Source organism: Egretta garzetta, unplaced genomic scaffold (assembly GCF_000687185.1).
Source record: "Egretta garzetta isolate BGI_Z169 unplaced genomic scaffold, ASM68718v1 scaffold5, whole genome shotgun sequence".
NCBI classification, from domain to species: Eukaryota; Metazoa; Chordata; class Aves; order Pelecaniformes; family Ardeidae; genus Egretta; species Egretta garzetta.
Window position 1 is genome coordinate 1137390 of NW_009259707.1, and position 18796 is coordinate 1156185.

Consider the following 18796-nt stretch of genomic DNA (forward strand, 5'->3'; position numbering starts at 1 on the left):
ATGCTCAGTTGTAGCAGATTAATTTACACTGTTTTGCCTCATCTTGCCCTTCATTTCAGTTACTACATGCTGGAAAACAGACCTCGAAACATATATGGGATGGTTTGCTACTCGTGCTTGTTGGCGCCTCCTAACACCAAGGAATGTAAGTGTTCGGCAATTTCTGTGCATTTCATCTGGTTTTGACTTGGAATCATCTGGAAGCTCAATAGGAAGTCTTTCAGAGATGATTATTGGGTTCAAACAATAAGTCTGCCTCCAGTGAAGCAATTTCTGCTTCCAACTAGCCTTGCCACCAAAGGGAGCAAATGCTGAACATTTGGGGAGAGATCAGAACCTGCTATTGTTCGGTTGTGCTCCAGTTTTCACCCGTTAAGACATCCCATACAGGACTTATTAGGGTTACTTAACCAGTAGGTATGGGAGGTCACAAATGTGTGTATTGTTTTAATTCAGTTTCAGATTAGCTATGAAGAAAACACGGGATGCTTTGTAGATCCTAGTAAAAGTGCATCACACCTTTCCGTGTCCTCCGGTTTCAGAGCTGTACAAGGGTTGACGCTGACGTGTGGTAGTGAGCACTGATAAGAGAGCTAATTCTGTAGATTTCATCGACAAATGAAGCTGTAGTTCACTAATGGAAAGAAAAAAAAAAGTGTGCCCGCATGTGTGACACCCTAGCAGTACCTGCTCATTCTCACACCACGTGTGTGTGATGGCTTGCCCATCCTCATGCCAGGGAGAGGACAGACAGACAGCCACACGCCAGCACCGTAGTGCAGATGTAACCTCCCAGAAGACTGCTTTCTCCTTTAGGGGGTAAAGGAAGTGCGAAAAAGAAAAGGGAAAATGAGGTTCTCTCTGAATGAACAATTTACTTTGACACCCCCTCAGAGAATCTGGGGCAGATCAGGAGAAAAATCTTTAAAAAAAAAAAAAGCAATCCCACAACAGGCAAAAATGGGCAGTCCCCCAGAGAAACCTGACACATCTAAAACCAAAATCCTGTCCGTGTTCTCTTCTTTTAAAAGTCTTCTTCATGAAAAAGCATTGCAATATTTTGCCGGCTTGATTGGAAAGCAGAGGTTGACACACACACAAGTCGCCGAGCATTTATTTGTGTACATAAATAGCAATAACTGCATTCAGATGCCACTGAACTGTGTATCACTGGTGCTCTGCGAGCCACCGCAAAGGAGGATAGGTCACCAACAGCTACCACCTTTCCTAACATCAGGAGCAAGCTCGGATGAGCCAGGGAGTAATTACCCCCTCACGGAGCTCCTGGTGAGCATTAGCGACCCGGGTGGAGGCATCTCCCTGAGCTGTCTGCATGCAAAGGGGCTGGTCCTTTGCAAAGCTGCTCACCCCGCTTGGCTGCAGAAACCCACCCCAGTCCTGAGACATGCACTTCTGCCTGAGACAGCGGGAGTGGGCGAGGGGAGGGAGAGGGTGAGGGTGAGTGACTTTGGTGAGATAAGGTTTGTATTAGGAGGTGAGGAAAGGCTGCTAGGGAGGACCCGCATGTACGGTGTGGGAAGAAGTGGAGAGGTGAGCGGAAACATGAGGTTAGGAGTCTCGGTGGGAGATGAGGGTATATGGAAAGAGGAAAGGAAGCGGACACACCTTCTCTGACATGCATGTGCAGGCTGGCTGCCCCGTCGATGGGAATACATCCGTGCCTGCTGCTAGCTGATAGCCAGAAGTGAATCACTTCCTCAGCTCTGATGGCCTGTCTCAAACGTGTGCTGAAACGGGTTTTTAGTGGTGTCAAACATGTTGTAGCTTACTGATTTGGCGAGGAAGTACCAGAAGATCTTAGGGCTATTACTCAATTCGAAAAACAACACATCTTCATCTTTTATAGGATATCTGGCAGATACTATAGATAATGTGCTTAGTTCTGTGAGGAAAGTGTGAATTGCACAACTGATTAACCACATGCAATTTTTAACTAGACAAACACAAGAATAAATATAGATTAACTTTGGGAGGAATTTAGGCAGGTGCATAAACCAACAAATTGACTGGGTACTAAGGTAGGGGAAACCATTAGTCCTAGAAAGAGTAAACATTACCATTTTAATCAAGTCTATGAAACCAACCATTTGATTACAAATGTTCAAAAAGTGGGAAAGCTTCTTAAAATCCAAATCCCTCAAATCAGTAAGCTCAGGTAATTTGGTTTATGATGTCTAAACCTCTGGACTCTATTTGGGATGGCAGCTCCCTAATTCATAGGCAATAATTCACACTCTAGATGGAAAATCGGCCTTGCTACAGGAGCTTCTTGAAAGGCTCACTGTTGTTGTGGCAGGTGGCATAAAATTTGGTATTAGCAAATGATCAGAAATAAACCGTCTTTATCACATGTTTCACTATCATTAGATTGTACCAGTCAGAGCAAAGAAAAGGTGTCATGTCAGTGTTGCACAACCGCATAATTTTTTGAGGTTTACAAATTCCAAGCTCTGAGCACACACCCCTGATGGGAGCATGTGGTTGCTGTCATTTGAAGGATCATGCCAGCTCTTTGGTAGGAATGGTTCCTTCACGCAGAACGACTTCTGTGTAATGGTGCTCCTTGCTCACCCTGCTGGCTGTCATGGTGGAGGACCCAGAAGGCCTTAGAGAACTCTAAGAGGTCCCAGGCACCCTCCGTTCCTTTCTTGAGACTTCAAAATATCATGGAAGCCTCAAGAGCCTCAACTTTGCCAGGGTGCTGCTCCCCTAGAGGTGCCTTTTCTTCAAACAGTCCTGCATAGGGCACAGCGCTGGAGAAAGGTGACCCAACGGGTTGTAAGGAAACAAAGGTGGCAAATTACTCAAAAATAGGAAACCAGGGGTGACAAGCTCTGGCTTTACACTTCTAGACAGAAAAATGAGTGCAGATAAATCCCATTTCAGGCCTTCATTATGTTTGGGACAGGGTTGGAGGACAAGGGTGCTCTCCTTAGCTGGACAAATACCTTGCTACAGAGGGCCAGAAGGAGGGCGAAATAGGGTACGCGTGCAGCTGCATGGAAGCCTCCTCAGAGAATTTGCCTGATGTTACTTTATATCTGGCAGAAAAGTATTTGGTTTTGATCAAAGGGTAAACAAGCAGCTTTCAACTCCTAGAGCCTGCTGTGCAACTTTCATCTCTTACACAGTCAATAAACCTTGAAATGGCTGAGGAAAGAAGGTGAACGCCCCGTGTCCCAGCATCTGGAAATATGAGCGTAAAGAGGACTGGAAGTGCAAAAGAAACTCCCTGATGGCCCTGTGTCACCTTTTAGGGGTTTTTTGACTCTCGGGGGACTTAAGACATAAATAGCACAAAATAGCATGGAAAAGAGTCGGGGGAGAGGGAGACATTTCACAGAGGTCAGAGATTTAATTGAGGCAAACATATCAGAAGGCTACAGTGTTGAAACTCTCTCTCTGGACTGAATGATGAGAGCAATAGTGTTCTGTGGCCTGGGAGGAATACCAGGCTTCAGCGGCAGCTGATGGGCACGTACGGGGAAGGGGCTGTGCACAGTGAGCACAAAGATGTGTGCTGTGTAGCATGAAAGCTTTTTCTTACTGGGAAAAGGGTAAACGTAGCCACAAAGGCTTCAGTTTTTCCTATCTTGTGCACTGTGAAACACCTGCGTAAGACTTCTGAGCTCTCAGCTTGCAGCTCCTTCAAGTCTGCTGTGTAGGAGCCTCAGGACAGGTCTGCTAAGCACAGAGGAGCACAATGCCCAAACATCAAAGGTGCGAGACCTTCAGCTGTGCACAAAGCAGATCATGAGCCATCAGTGACCCTTGTCGACAGCAAATTGGGATGTGATACCTCTGTGATAAATAGCAGCACTGCAAAAAGCAGGGGAGACAGGTTTCCTATGAAAGGATGAAGGTAATGAGCACCAAACCACTTTAAGATGTGGCTTCCCACAGTTAATGGTGCTGGATTTTCTGTTGACACTTCTGGAATTGGAGTTACTTGAGGCCTCTGACGAGGTAGAATGCTTTTGTTGTGTTTTCTTTCTTTTATCCAACGTAAAAGTATATGCAAAAGACAGAAGGGTTAAACCTACATGGAGCTTCTCTGGCACAGTGGTGCAGTTACTGCCAGAAGAGATTTTTGTCTTTTACCAGCTGCAATTCTCTATCAGTTTACATTATGTTAACTCTGCTCTTCTGTTCAAACTTCGATATTTGCCATTCCAGTTCAAAAATGATGGAGGAAAACAAAATCAAAGCCCGCTACAAAAACTTAAAGAACATTTACCTTGAAGTTGTACAATTACATCAAATATGCAAACCCTTTTGCACGCACAGATTATTGAGCTAGAGGACTTCAGTGACTGATTGAGGGGTTTCTTTTTAATCTGCTCTTCATTAAGTGTGCGTGGGCACAAAATACTGTTATTTCCTCTCACCTTTTTTGCTGGTTGTATATATGAAAACACATGCAGTAATCAACCTGCCTAAGTTTTTAAGTCTAAAACCTACCAATGATGGCTTAGAAAAAATTAAAAAAAAAAAGAAAACAAAGGAAAACATATGTAATCAAGTTATTTTTTAATTACCAGAGAGTGAATGGCATCCAGAAACAGAAAAGATCATTTCTATTATCTTATTGTTAGAACTTAAAAAATGACTAAACAGATGAGACGGAACAACTGACTAACTGGCTGACGGCTTCCTGTGACGAGCTGTGATCAGGGGGGTCCCGTCTGTACCCCTGTACTGAAGACTGAGAACTCAGCCTCCTTAATTGAAATGCTTAACACAAACAAGCCTAATGCCAAACCCACTTGTATTAGTGAAAAATAGTTCTTCCAGAGATTTTTATTTTAACTCTCCATCCTTTGTAATATCACTAATTTTCTTTCCTTGCCAGTTTTGTCCTTTTGTAATACGATCAACATCAGGACTCTTTTTTTTTTTTTTTCCTTCTGTTTCAAATTACACTTGCAAATGAATAGGCTTGTTAGCTAGAGCTAACAAACTTTTTTTTTTTTTTGAGTTGTTTGATCTCTGAACACCCCATTCCTCTTCACATGTGGAATGGGAGAAATGTTGAAGGCAGTGCTTTATTGTTCACTGGTGGTATGGCCTAATTCTCATCCCCTTAGGGTTTGTCTATATTAGGAAAGGAACCTAATCTTAGGACAAAATTGGCCGCCCTCAGCCATAAACCTTCAAGGGGAGGGATCTGAGAAGCAAATATGGGGTTTGCTGTCTTCAGCTGCTGGGAGAGCTGGGCCCAGGTATGGCTCAGGAGGGCACCTGATCCCAGCACAGCTCTCCTGAAAGAGATCTCCAATGGCTTTGATGGTTTCACATGTGCAGGAGCTGCAGCTCCCTCAGCGAGCACCACCTGCCCCTGGGAAAGGTTGCAGGTTTCTGCAGCATCACCCGGCCCAGCCTCACGAGCTGCAAAACCCGCAGAGTTTCCACCACCTGTGGAACAGCCTGGCCACCGTGGCCAGGGGAGATGGGAGATGGGCTCCTTGCACATCCGTTCTCTTCCTTTTGATGCTTCTGAAGTCACCGTAGTAGGGTTTAAGTGGCAATTATCCCCTTCATGTTGCATGGAGAAAGGCAATAACGCTGAATTCCTGGAGGCAGGTTTAATTCATGAGGCGTGTGCCTATGACCTTGCAGGACTGTGAGATGATTACAGCTCCCAGTGCATCCTAAACAAAACTACAACAGATGCAAATAAATTGTCCGACTAAGGCCACGCGGCCTATAATCATCACCACTTCACTGCCACGGCAGAATAAAAGGAGAGAGAAATAGAATAGTTAAAGACATTGCAGAGAGCACAACAGCATAAAATATTTCCTTTCATGTGTCTGAAAAGTAGTGGTTACTTACAGTGAGAATGACCAGATGGAAAATAAAAGTCGGGGGGAACTTTGCTATCATTAGCTTTAGAAGGTTCAATCTCAGGAATTCATTTACTTCGTGCTTTTCCTGGTTTAATAACTCCCTACACTAACCAAAGTAACTACCTGGGGCTCCAGGAAGTATTCACTCACCTTATATAGTATTCTGTATATCCCCTGAAACTAAAAGACAGTAAAATAAAGAGCAGTCAGGCGATCCTCCGCTGTCTAGGATATGCTCTGTTATCAGTGATTTGCACTATTTTCAGAGTTGCTTAATGTTTGATTACTGAAGTCATATGTAGACACCCTAGAGAGTGGCTTGGCTTTGACTGCTGCTGCAGCTTCCCTGACTTTCCAAGTGCGCAGGGCTTCCATATGAAGTGTGGTTTCCTTAAGTTTGATACCAAACCTCCCATGTAAGTACCTGAATACAGATTTACATTGATTTGGAAATTCTCACCTCCACTTTCTAAATATCTAGGGCTTTATTTATGACAAGGTTTAGTTATAATCCGGTTTTCGATTACTTCGTCAGCCATAAAATGTCTGCTTCTATCGAATTTCAACTCCATATAATTTATTTTTCATCTCATCTCCCAGGCTGCTTGTTATTTATTTGCCTGCGTGCTTTATGTCACTTCACTCCCATAGCACAAAGTCTCAGCGATGGCACTCGCATCTCGGCTGGCAGCAATGGGGACCCAGGGCCAGCCAGGAATGGGCCGTGGCTGCGGGAAGGGGGGAATGCGCCAGAGGAAAGCAAGCTGCTCTCGGTGGCATGAAATAGATCTGTCTATACACAGGCGCAAATTTTAAAACGCTGCCTTCTTTCAGGATCACTCTGATAGTCTGTTGTATACACACTTCGGGTATTTTTATAATATGTCATCAAGTATTAAATAAACTTCCATAAAAGCTGTTGCTAGCTATGAGCAGCCGTCCTTTGCATGGACCAGTGAGCTGACACCCACAGCAACATATGTCAGGAGCACATATGGTCCTCTGCTGCACCAGATTTTATTCGCTCGCAAACACCCGCAAGGGGGCATGTTGGTAAAACCTCCCCTCCCTGTGCCCTCCTCCTCTCACAAATCTGGTAGTTTTGTTCACCACGTCTTACTGTAAATCTGTCTTGAGGCACATGAACAACTGTAACAGCCCTGTTTCATGAGGCAGAAAGGTTCCTGGAAACAAAAAAAAAAATTATTTTATTGCCCAGACTTCATTTGCTATGAGGACAAAAGGCTGACTGCATGGCAATTCAACTTAAAGGTATCTTTTGAGCTAAAAACCCCACAAACATTCAAATGTGAATACAAGTTCAATTGTTCTTTTAAACAATAAGTATGTTTTTTAAAAGAAACTGCATTCAGGCTCCAAGAAAGTTATAACCAAACTACAATTTTTGAATAAAAACATTTATAAAGCAAAAGCTGACCAAACTTCAGTGATAAACTTCTTTCCTAATGTCTTTATCACATTCCTACAATATTACTTACAGGTGTCTAGGAATATAAACCACTCTTTTGTACAGCTATATTACAGCCATCAGTCTTTTTTTTTTTTTTTTTTTTGTGCTTAAAATAGAGTTGTTTCCTTATGTTGTGCTGTAGCACCTTGGGATGTCTCTGCCTGAACTATATCTATGTCTTTATAGATTATGCAAGTGTCACCTCTATTGTAACCAGAATTAATAATGTGACTGGGACGCAAAACGGGCTGTGCACAGGAACAACTGGCGCTGCAGTCATGGTGTCCTGCTGGACTGGGGAAAAGCAGCAGCGACCAGTTCACCAGTTCTGTTTCTTTTTTGCTGACACAAAACCGATATGAGCTCAGCTTCTGCAGAAGCTGGCATTTTTGGTTCCTCTTGCAGCACAGGTGCACGAATTGGCATTTTCTTTTAAGCCACATCTAAAGAAAAATCTTGGCTCATAATGAATATGCCAAATTATTAAATTTGATAATAGGCTTAAAATATGCATAATGACTAACTCCCACCTAGGCATATGTAAGAGGCCATCATGTTCTAGCACCAGCCTTGATTTCGCCATGACAGGCACTACAGAACAAAAAGTGGCCCCATTCCCATGCAACTCAAAGAAAATTCCGCACGGAGGCTCCGGAGCTGAAGGTGCTCACTCTTGTGCACGGGAGAGCCTTGTGTGTGTGCGTGCGTGCGTGCGTGCATGGTGGGGGCAACGTGCCGTACCCTGCTGTGGGGTAGAGCTGGGTGAAGCGGGACAATGATGCTGAATGAAGAACGGATGGCTTTGCTCCTCACCGTTCCTGTGCTGCCTGACTGCCCCCAGTGGAAGGCTCTACTTCCTTCCACAGACAGGCAAAAACCATGAGGTTAACACTACCAGACGACTGACAGATGGATTCGGCGGAAATACTTCAATGGCCGTGTATTTCAGATGAAGGAAAAGAGAGAGAGAGGGGTGTTTGATAAAACTTGCTTAGGGAGGAGACGAGCTGCAGCTTGTTAGGTAAACCCCACGCAGACAAAGCTGCGCGGCTTGCCCGCGTTGGCTGAAAGGCAGTGCCAGAAAAGCTATTGTTGACTTGTTGCAGCTTGCAAGAACTGCACGGAGTTGCAATTGCCTGTAATTGGATTTGCCGGGGGGACTGCGAGGATAGGCGTAAGCTGAGTAGCTGTGGATGCGAAGGAAAGTATTGGGCTACAGCACTGGCTGTTTACTAAATTTCCTCCGTTGTCCAGCCATGATGAGTAAATCTACAGGTCGAGGCCAAGAGTGACTCGCTTCAGTTTTGTGAAGAACTGATGAAAAATTCACAGATTACCTGTCTTTTATGTCCATTACATGAAGGTGACATCTTCATCAACTGCTATCTAGAAGCTCTACCGCTATATTGCAGTTTCTGGAGTTCGTAACTAATTCTTCTTGGAAGGAAGTCTGGCACGGAGAAGGGACCAGAGGCAAGATTTACGTAATCTGCCTGTCATTTACATAATATGAAAAGCATCTGAGTTAACAAATTAGTATATTTAAAACTTTATGAAAAGGGTTCTTCAGTTCGAAAAAAAAATGCAGTTATAATAAATGAATCCATTTCCTTCCAACAAATGAGGTTTGAAAGAAGTTTTACCATTGTTAAAGAAAATCTCTTTTGAAGACATCTGCAACTCATACTCCGTGGCCACTTTAAGAGCATACATTTCTCATTCACTACATGCAGCCACTTTTTATGTTAGGTAATGCTTTTTTTTTTTCTTTTTAGAAAACATTCCTCTTAATTTGAAGGACATGCATATTGTTTTGTTCTTAACCATGGAACGTTTCTCAGACCGTTCCAGACTACTTGATTTCCCGTTGAGTTTACCTGGTGGGTTTAATTTCTGGTAATATTTACTAGGTCAGAAGAATGGCATGGTTAGTTCTCAGCTCCTCTAGTTGCCAAACTAGCTTGTGGACCCTGTGCTGCGTGTGCCTTACCAGATGACTGGGACAGTCTTTTGCCTTTAGGTCTGCTGAATTTAATTATCACTGGAATTTCTCCATAGACAGCTAATACAAGGCAGGAGGGGTTTCATACCCCCTCCAAGCCAGAAGATGTTTTTCAGTGCCCGTTAATAGTAATTGTTTGCATAACCTGCTTATCAGTGATGTTAAAGATTATTTGAGAATGATGAGAATGTTTTCTCCCAAGCGTCATGTTTTTATTTTGTTTTGGAACGCTATGCCAACACCGTCCTGTATGAAAGCATTCTGATCAACAGCCTTATTCCCAATACCATTCAATGTTGCCTGGTATTGCCAAAATATGTTAACTTATGACTTCGTTTACTGCTTTGAAAACCTGGTGTATGATACCATCTGAAAGATTAATATTAACTTTTAAACTTAACTGTAGAATTTAGACATGGAAACCGCTGTTGGACAATCTCATGCCTCTGCCAGCGGGGAGTGTTCCTTTAAGGTCTTCATTTCGCTGTTTTTGTGGATTTCCTCCCTCCTCAGGACATAGATTTGGGCTGACAGGGGGAATCATAAGAAATGTACTGCCCAGCTAGGTTGCAGGAAATTCTAATATTCCCTTTTACCATAGTATGGCTCCATTGCACAGAATGGTGTTCAACACTGTCACCTTTCCTAGGGTTTCCTGTGGTGCCATGGGGGTTTGCATACCATCAGAGTTTCACAGTGGCCCTGCTAGTGAAGGATGCTTGTGAGAAGCACTGATTTGATGAATCTACCAGCTGGGATTTGGGATCTGCAGTTGCAAATAATGGAGCAGGGGGGTTGTAAACAGTTTGAGTCATCAACTGGATCCTGGAAATCCTTCTGCTACCCAGGATGGATCTGTAATATGGGAATCTATGTGTAACAGTCAGCCCTGTGTGTGTGTCTGAAGATGCTTGGGTTTCTTCTAAGTTCATAACCGCTCATAACCGGAGCTTTGTCTTCTTCCCCCTCCTATAGATGCTATGCAAAAATGTATCCCATAACACAATTTTCAACATGACAGAAATGCAATCAAGCTAAGTAAAGACTCTGTTTACTTGGGCCAAGCTATTGCTTTGACTGGACAACATAACCGTGGAAGTTCATGGTGTTTCTGTTTATATTGCAGGTGCGGGGGCTGCCTCTGGCATTTCAGCCATTTTCCCAAGTACCTCTGGCACAAGCACTTTCTCGCCTTACCAGCACGCTCACAAAGGTAAGAACGCAGTCACGGATTTAATTGAGCAGCTGTTTGTTTTGAAAATAGCAGCAGCGAAGTGCAACCAAACTGAAAAGATCTATTGTGAATTTCATTGCCACTATTTCCAGACTTCTAAAACTGCTGTTGAAAATAATTCAGAATGAATTTTTGCTTCCTGGTTAATCAGCACCGCTGTTTTAGTCAGATGGGCTGATAATGGATTTGAGCTGTACTCAGTAATGCCAGCAATAAATTTAGCTCATTATTTGTAGCCATACAGAAATGGCACTATGCCTCAGCAAAGCTTAGCTTAGACTGGTGAAAATTATTTAATGCACAAATATGGCCAGTCTGTTGAACATAAACAGTTCTCCAGCATGCTTATTAGGTTTTAGAAATATGTGAACCTGAGAAGACACAACGGGAAAGATGCATTTAGTGAGATACCCACAATGCTGATCTTCCCGGTACTGTCTGGAAATGTGACCGTGAGGATCAGGTTTTCAGAAAAACTAAAGTTTTCGTGCATTTTAGCATATCTGTCATTTTCTGCATCCTTTTGTGGCTTTTCAGTTCTAGTCTTTTGCATCCAAATGCTGCTTCTGAATACCTTTTCACATATGTTATTTTAAATTCACCTTCTAGCCATGCTGCATTTTAAGTCTCGGTGAGAAAAACATCAGTCCTTCCACATAGGCATTTTGTTCTCCTTTTTACCGCAAAGCTTTTGAGGCAGCCATGGTTATCAACAGTCATTTTAGCTCTCATCCCGGTTGGTTTTTGTTTGTTTTTTTTTTCTCTTCAATGCTGCTTCACAGAATACAGCATTAGGAAAGTTGCTACTCTTCCTTACATATAGCTTCCTATATTATTAGCAGGTAATATAATTTCCTACATCTTTGTATCTGATGGATCATATCATCAAATATTTTTATGAATACTGTTAACTGGTTCTTGGAGCGTAAATGTTACAATTTTGAAAAATGGTTAATAAGTTCACCTTTGAGATATAACACTTAAGTTTTTCAATGCTTAACAAGTAACCCAGACTCAGATCAACTAAACGAGTAAACAATAGGTAAGTGTAGAGCAGACCACAAACTGTTAACTATTCTCAGATCCTGAGTTGCTCCTTTATGAAAACATTTTTTTTTTGTTTATTCCAGCAGATCTTTCAGGACAAGGACATCTGGCTACAGCTCTTATAATTGCAATGTCAACCATCTTCATAATGGCTATTGCCATCGTCCTCATCATCATGTTTTACATTGTGAAAACAAAACCTTCTGCTCAAGGTAATTGTTCAGCACATGAAATTTTAGCTGCAAATGCTATTTTTAGATAGCTTCTGGGAATAATTAGTGTTATATTTTTGTATCCTAGCCTGTTGCAAGAGCCACTCAGTAAAAAATGTCGAAGCTCAGGCTAGCACACAAGAAGAGAAGAAAGAAGTGCAAGGTATAAGTTGCTTTAGTTTTGCTTTTTCTGTCCAAGACAACATTGGGCTAAAATACCCCTAATGCATTTCTCTTAATTACAATTTCTCCTTTGAATTGTATAAAGTCCACATCAGTTTACTAAAGCGTTGTGTATAATAGTTTTTGTACTTAGAATCATAGAATCATTTAGGTTGGAAAAGACCTTTAGGATCATCAAGTCCAACCGTTAACCTAACCCTGCCATCCCACCACTAAACCCTGTCCCTAAGCACCTCGTCTGCCCAGCTTTTAAATACCTCCAGGGATGGGGACTCGACCACTTCCCTGGGCAGCCCATTCTAATGCTTGACAGCCCTTTCCTAAGAGCAAATTTTTCCTAATGTCCAACCTAAACGTCCCCTGGCACAAGTTGAGGCTGTTTCCCCTCATCCTATCTCCCATTACTTGGGAGAAGAGACCAACACCCACCTCGCTACAGCCTCCTTACTTCCAGTATGTCACTTAATCCTCTGATAGCAATTAAGAAGGTATCAGAGAGTATTATGTTTGCAGTAAGGTTGCCAGCAGAATGAGCTCCTGAGAGAGAACACTGGTTTGGAAACTCATCACCAATTTCAATTTCTTTAATCGTTGATCTACAGATAATGTTGTGATATTCTCTGAGAAAGAAGAGTTTGAAAAACTTACAGCAACTCCAGCTAAGGCCGTTAAAAGGTGAGTAAAGGACAAACATACTTCCAGTTTGACTGAAGTGGAGGAGGGACATGGTCACCATTCATCCTGGTGCAGAGCAATACATGAAGAACAAAACAGAAGTAACTAGTGCCAACATTTCCAAGGCTGACAGACCAAGGAATAACCTGTTGATGGGAAAGTCACAGCTGCTAAGAGTTTCTGGCAGAGCTAAAGTGACCATGGCCACCTTATCTTAAAACCTTCACCTAGAGCACTACGTGGTCCAGGTCGCAGCCCACTTCAGACCCCTGTGCTGCCCCTGGGCTTTCAACCTTTTACAGAGATAACCAGGAATCAGATGGGTATGCTGGCAGTTTGCTGCAGCAGGGGAAAGACTAGGAGCCTTAGCAGCCTTCTCCTCCTCTGGTTTCTAAGAGGGGATGACAGAAATTTCCAAAGAGAAACCTGTGTCCTCCTCACTCCCTCTGCAACCAGCTCTTGGGGCTCCATCTCCTCTTTTGAGAGGTCCATTTCTGGGACCTGAGTGCTGCTCTCACATACACGCCCTCAGTAAGATTCTCCTTCACTTTCAAGCAGGAGGAGCAAAAATAGCTGCTCAGGGTCTTAAGGAAAGTCCTTGTCTGTAGCGTCATGAGGGTGGCACGGTGTGGTAGTTTCCTCACTTTGTGTCTGCCTGGCAGCCAAACCTGGCTGGGTAACACGGTTAAGGTGGGCTAAACACTGTCCTCAGTCCTATAAAAGGATTTTTGCCAGATATACGTGTCTGTGTAACTTGGTGGGCTCTGTACATACACCCTGGGCAGGTGAATGCAGTTACATTCACAGGATTTTGGAGGAAAGGCATTTTAAAAAATGGAAAACACTTTTATTCCATTACTATAGGATAGCAAAAAGGAGATGATTGGAGTCAGCCTATAAGACACTTCACTAAGATAACCGTATCCTTCATTTTACAGTGAAAACGATGCCTCTTCTGAGAATGAACGACTTTTAAGTCGTAGTATGGATAGTGATGAAGAAGCTGCAGTTGACAAGCAAGGGACTCCAGAGAGATGCTTGTTATCTTTAGTGAATTTGGCAAGAGATAAATCTTCTACAAGCAATAAATCAACTGGGGTAAGGCTATTTTGAGTTTTAAAAATTGAGAGGATTTTTCAGTGTTGGGTTTTTTTAAAGAAAACAATATACAAACTATCACCCCTAGTGCAGATCAGACTAATTTACAAGAGCTTCTCCAGACAAATTTATTATAGAATCTCCTTTGCATAGTGGCATATATATATATATATATGTATATAATAGAATCATAGAATAGTTTGGCTTCTTCAGGGCTGAAAACAAGATGTCCTACAAAAGTAATAAATTTGATTTTTGAGTATTATATTTTGTAGTCTAAAGAAAGAAAAACCAAACAACAGCAAACCCCCAATATAGCTAATGCTAATACAACTATGCTACATTTACCACAAACATTTCAAGACAGAAAAATAATGCAACAGCATGGCTGGCTTCATACGGCAGCATAACACCCGAGTACCTTGACCCAGTAGCATCGGTATTTCCATGCCACAGACTTTTCAATAACATCTGGTGTTGTGCTTTGTATAATTTTGTATAATTTTGAAAAACAGACACGCGCTTTGAAGGGCTCTCCTGTACTCTGAAGGATGCTGTTGCTGCTTGGGGCATTTTATCTCGCTTGGAGCATTTCAAGGCATAGTTAAGGCCACGCCTCATCCACACAACTTTTTAGTTTATATTAACATGAAACTATCCTTAAAAAGAAAGTGTCTGCTTAGATATTTTTTATGTTTCTAGTACTTCAAAAATAATTTAAAAATGGCAATACCTAGGACAAAATGGCATCATTAATATCAAACATCATATAGCTTTTAAGAATAAAAAGGGTTGAAAATGCATCTTTTCATGTTTTAAATTGTTGGGCTGGTTCAGATGAAACTTTCTCATTTTTCAGCTGAGACCAGACACGGTCTCAACACAAGAGAAACATTTTTTGAGTTGTAGACAGTTGTGACCATCTGAAAATAACTTGCTAGTCCAATGCTCACATTTTAAAATTCAGTTTTCTGAAGTCTCTCTAAATATCCAACTTTATCATACTTCTGCGTGCACTGGCTTGAAACTGGATAACACAGGTTGGGTGTGCATGAAATCAGAACATTTAATAAGAAGTGGCTTACCTTCTAAAGACCGTATATAATAGGTATCTTCTCCAGAGTGATTTAGATAGATAGTTCATAAGCACATCTGAAGCACAAACTATTTCTTCCAGACCTTCTGTTCTAACGTACTCCTCATGGACTGAAGCCGGCTGACGAGGCTGAAGACAAAGTTTTCAATGGAAGTGCAGGATGCATCAAGATCCTCTCCTCCATACCTAAGATTTCACAATTAAGCCAGTTGCCAGAAGTTGAAAAGAAGTAATTTGCTTGAGGCTGGAGATTAAGTAACACTTCTAGTGCAGGAAAGAGTATTAAGTAGCTGTTGGATGAGGGTAAAGAAAGTTGAATGCCTGCTCTTATCCAAGTCTGCTCCTTCCTCGTTAGAACAGAAACCCTTATGCAGTGAACTACCACATGGAGGATCGTCAGGCTCAACTTTACCTCTTTGCTTTCAGCGTAAGCTTTACAAATCCCCCATCTTCTGTCTCTGGTCAAGAGAGCATCCTGAGTAATTCTTCATGGGCATGGAATTATTTAACCTCCCTCCTTGTCCTAAAAATGAGAGGAGAATGAAAATAAGCATCTAATAGTTTGCTTAGGAGGAATTTTAATAAATCCCATCAAAAGAAAATTTCCTGTTTACAAGGTTCTGAAACAGCTAATCCAAGCCTCCAATAGAAACACACCCAGTTAAGCACATGTAAATTATGCCAAAAATATAATGGTATATACAACAATTAGTGTCTGCACTAACGATGAGCGGCAATTAGTGAGCAACAATGAGTGCCTGCATTGCATTGCCCTGTGCTACAACAGCCTTGCACAGGTTCTGCACCTGGGAGCTGTGTTGGGGTGGAGCAGCCACTTTGTGGTCTCCAGCTGCAAGGCCGTTAATCCAAGTCATTGATGTGCCTTGCCCTTTAGAGCCCAAATAAAATGAGGAAAATCTTTCTGCAAAACAAAATAGTGAAAGCAGAGCTTTTTTTCTAGCCTGGCTTGCAGTGGAAAGCAGTGAACTTGTCGAGGTGATGCTAGAGCCCTATCAAAAAGACAGCTTTTCAGAAAGCTCAGTCCTAATGAGAGCTGGCAGAGGGATGACAATTCCAGTCCCTGAGAACTCATGACATTTTGACATTTGTTTTCAGTCCACATTGGATTCAAAGCCAAACCTTGAGAATATTTTTGCTAACTGACACGGTATCAAAATGTCCATTTTCAGCTTGGAAAATGTCAGGTTTTCAGTCTGAGTTTCTTTCTTGTCAAAAATGACTAGAGCACCCCAGACCTCAGATTTTCCCTGTCCAAAGCTTCACTGATTTATTTTTTTTTTATCTATCTGTAAAATGCTTCAGATTAAACAGGCAATATATCATGGAAGAAAATACATTTAATTAGTAAGCAGTTCTACGTCAAAAGACAGAAAGGAAGATCCCCTTGTCTACAGTCCTCTTAGATTACTGGAAGAAGGCAATTTCAGTCTGAATTTAATTCCTTGAGGCCAGTCCTGTCCTGGTTTACCTGGACATCCCTGCATTAATTGCCTGTATGCATGGTATTTATTGAATTTGTCTTGTCAGGAGTTTTGCTTCAGTCTGAAAGAGAAATAAGATACACAAACACGTGGAGCAGAAAAGTAATTGATCTAAAAAAAAGATTAGAAGATGGAAAGAAAGATCTCTAGCAGTCGAAAGTGAAATCAGAAATAGGTTTGTGCTTCATGGAACAATTGCTCTGTCCTTTTCTTTGAGTCTTCAAAAGGGACCCTTGAGGACATTATGTGATAACACCTAGCACCATGAAATGAAGATCTCCCACAGGTTTTCCACTGCTGTCTGCTAATGGTTTGCTCCCGTGACTGAAAAATTAATGAAATAAAAAATCTTCTCCTTTAGATTCAGAGTCGAAGGAAAAAGATACTGGACGTGTATGCTAACGTATGCGACGTTGCGGAAGGTGAGTGCCCAAAACTTGCACCTATACTAACAGCACAAAATTAGATCACAAGCATTCACTATAAAATAAGAACGGCCTCTGCCTTCCTACGGAAAGGGGAAAGTCCCAACCCAGAAAAGACACTCCGGAGGCGGCTTTGTGCTCGCTTGCCAGGAAGCACGGTGGTGCCCTGGCCCCAGAGCTGCCCTTCCTTCCGACCGAGAGCGGGGAGGGTGGCGTGGGGTCATGGGTGGGACACGCACATAGACCAGGCTGTGGAGAAGCACTCTCGTGTTCCTCATCGAGGGGAAACCTGTTCAATTTGTTTGGTTAGTCCCTTGGACAATAGATAAAAATTAGTTCCAAATACAGAAGGGTGATTTGGGGAGGGTCAGGACTGTATTTCAGGCACAAGTCTCAACCTACTCTGCTTCTTTAAATGCTGTCCCTCTTCTCATGACAAAAAGTGGAGTTTCCAAGTCAGTCAGTCAGTGTTTTAAGTGTTTCAAACCTGTTTACCACTTGGCTGCCTGGACTGTTTTGGCAGAAGAGACAGGAATTAATCTCCCCGCAGAACAGAAGACATGACTGCACTTACCCTCCTCCCCCAGACACACACACACTTTGTGTGCACGCGTGTGCGGGTGCTTCTGAGTTTTCCGTGGTTCAGGGAGCTCTGTCTCCCACCAAATTACTGCTGTGGAGTATGAAGCAGGAAAACGACAGAAGCAAAAGACTAGTTTTGGAAAAATGCTGTAGCTGATTCTCTCCTCTATTCTGTGACCATGAATATGTAGAAAAAATGTCCAGGAGAAAAAATAGCTTTTTCCCCACAGGATGAATGTTAAATCCTCTCTAGAGATTCAGTGAGAGTAATGACAGTTGAGCACTTGCGGGGACTTCTATGCTTGCAAGCATCTGGCATCATTGCTTCACCTCACTCCTCCCATTCCTACATGGGCAACTTTCAATTACAGAGATGTTACAGCAGCTGCTGGTGACAGACTCAGGGAAGGGTCAGAGCTGTCTCTCGAGCTCAAACACTGCGCCTGGCGTGCAGAGGTGTATTAATGGAGCTGCTCACTAGGGATACGGTTGTAATATACTTTTTCTAACAGCTAGTCAATTGTTGAAGGAAGGGGCAGTGCCATGGGAATTCATACAACCCGTCTAATGCTTCTTTCCCAGACAATTTTTTACCCTAACTGTTGTACCCTGCTGTCGCTAGGAAGAATTAATTTGGTAATGTACAGCAATAACTTTGAAGCTAGACATGGACGATCACTTAAAGATTTCAGCTGTGCTTATTGCTAACAGTATATACTGTAGTACATTAATAAACGTCTTGAATAGTCAAGACTCATGCACGGAGACGTCTGACAAGAAACACCTCACTTTGCAGGTCTGAGCCCTACGGAGCTGCCATTTGATTGCCTGGAGAAGACCAGCCGAATGCTCAGCTCGACCTACAACACAGAAAAAGCCATCGTGAAAACGTGGCGTCACCTTGCCGAGAGCTTTGGACTGAAGAGAGATGAGATAGGTGGTATGACAGATGGCATGCAGCTATTTGATCGCATCAGCACGGCAGGTTACAGCATCCCAGAACTGCTAACCAAACTGGTGCAAATCGAGCGGCTGGATGCTGTCGAATCCTTGTGTGCGGATATTCTGGAGTGGGCACAAGCAATGCCTGCTCCTGAACCAGCAGGGACCTCCTGACGTGCCTGCCTGGGACCTGTGCTTCCAGATCACCTGCAAGAGCCATGATTCCAGCAAGTGCCATGTCAAAGACTTTGGACAAAAGACCGATGATATTTTTTCTACATAATCGCTCCTGATAACCGATGGGAAGCCATTTTCTTTGACTTCAAAAAAAAAAAAGTGAAGTTACACACCTTCAGCAGAAATGTCCCAAGAAGCTAGGTATGAAACACGCCATTAAACAAAGCCATCACGTTACGTGATGACTGATAATAAGCGGACACACAAACACCCATTTTGC

At 42.6% G+C, this 18796-nt stretch overlaps 1 protein-coding gene across 1 annotated transcript in view; it reads left to right on the forward strand.

Moving 5' to 3' along the window:
• The window catches only part of EDAR (ectodysplasin A receptor), a 25909-nt gene extending 7396 nt beyond the window's left edge, over positions 1 to 18513 (forward strand). Inside the window, exons 4-11 of the mRNA XM_009638918.1 lie at positions 60 to 145; positions 10470 to 10556; positions 11708 to 11836; positions 11925 to 11999; positions 12622 to 12694; positions 13633 to 13792; positions 16752 to 16812; positions 18194 to 18513. Of these exons, the coding sequence (XP_009637213.1) occupies positions 60 to 145; positions 10470 to 10556; positions 11708 to 11836; positions 11925 to 11999; positions 12622 to 12694; positions 13633 to 13792; positions 16752 to 16812; positions 18194 to 18513 (991 nt within the window). The remainder of the gene's footprint in view (positions 1 to 59; positions 146 to 10469; positions 10557 to 11707; positions 11837 to 11924; positions 12000 to 12621; positions 12695 to 13632; positions 13793 to 16751; positions 16813 to 18193) is intronic.
• The last annotated feature ends 283 nt before the right edge of the window (positions 18514 to 18796 follow it).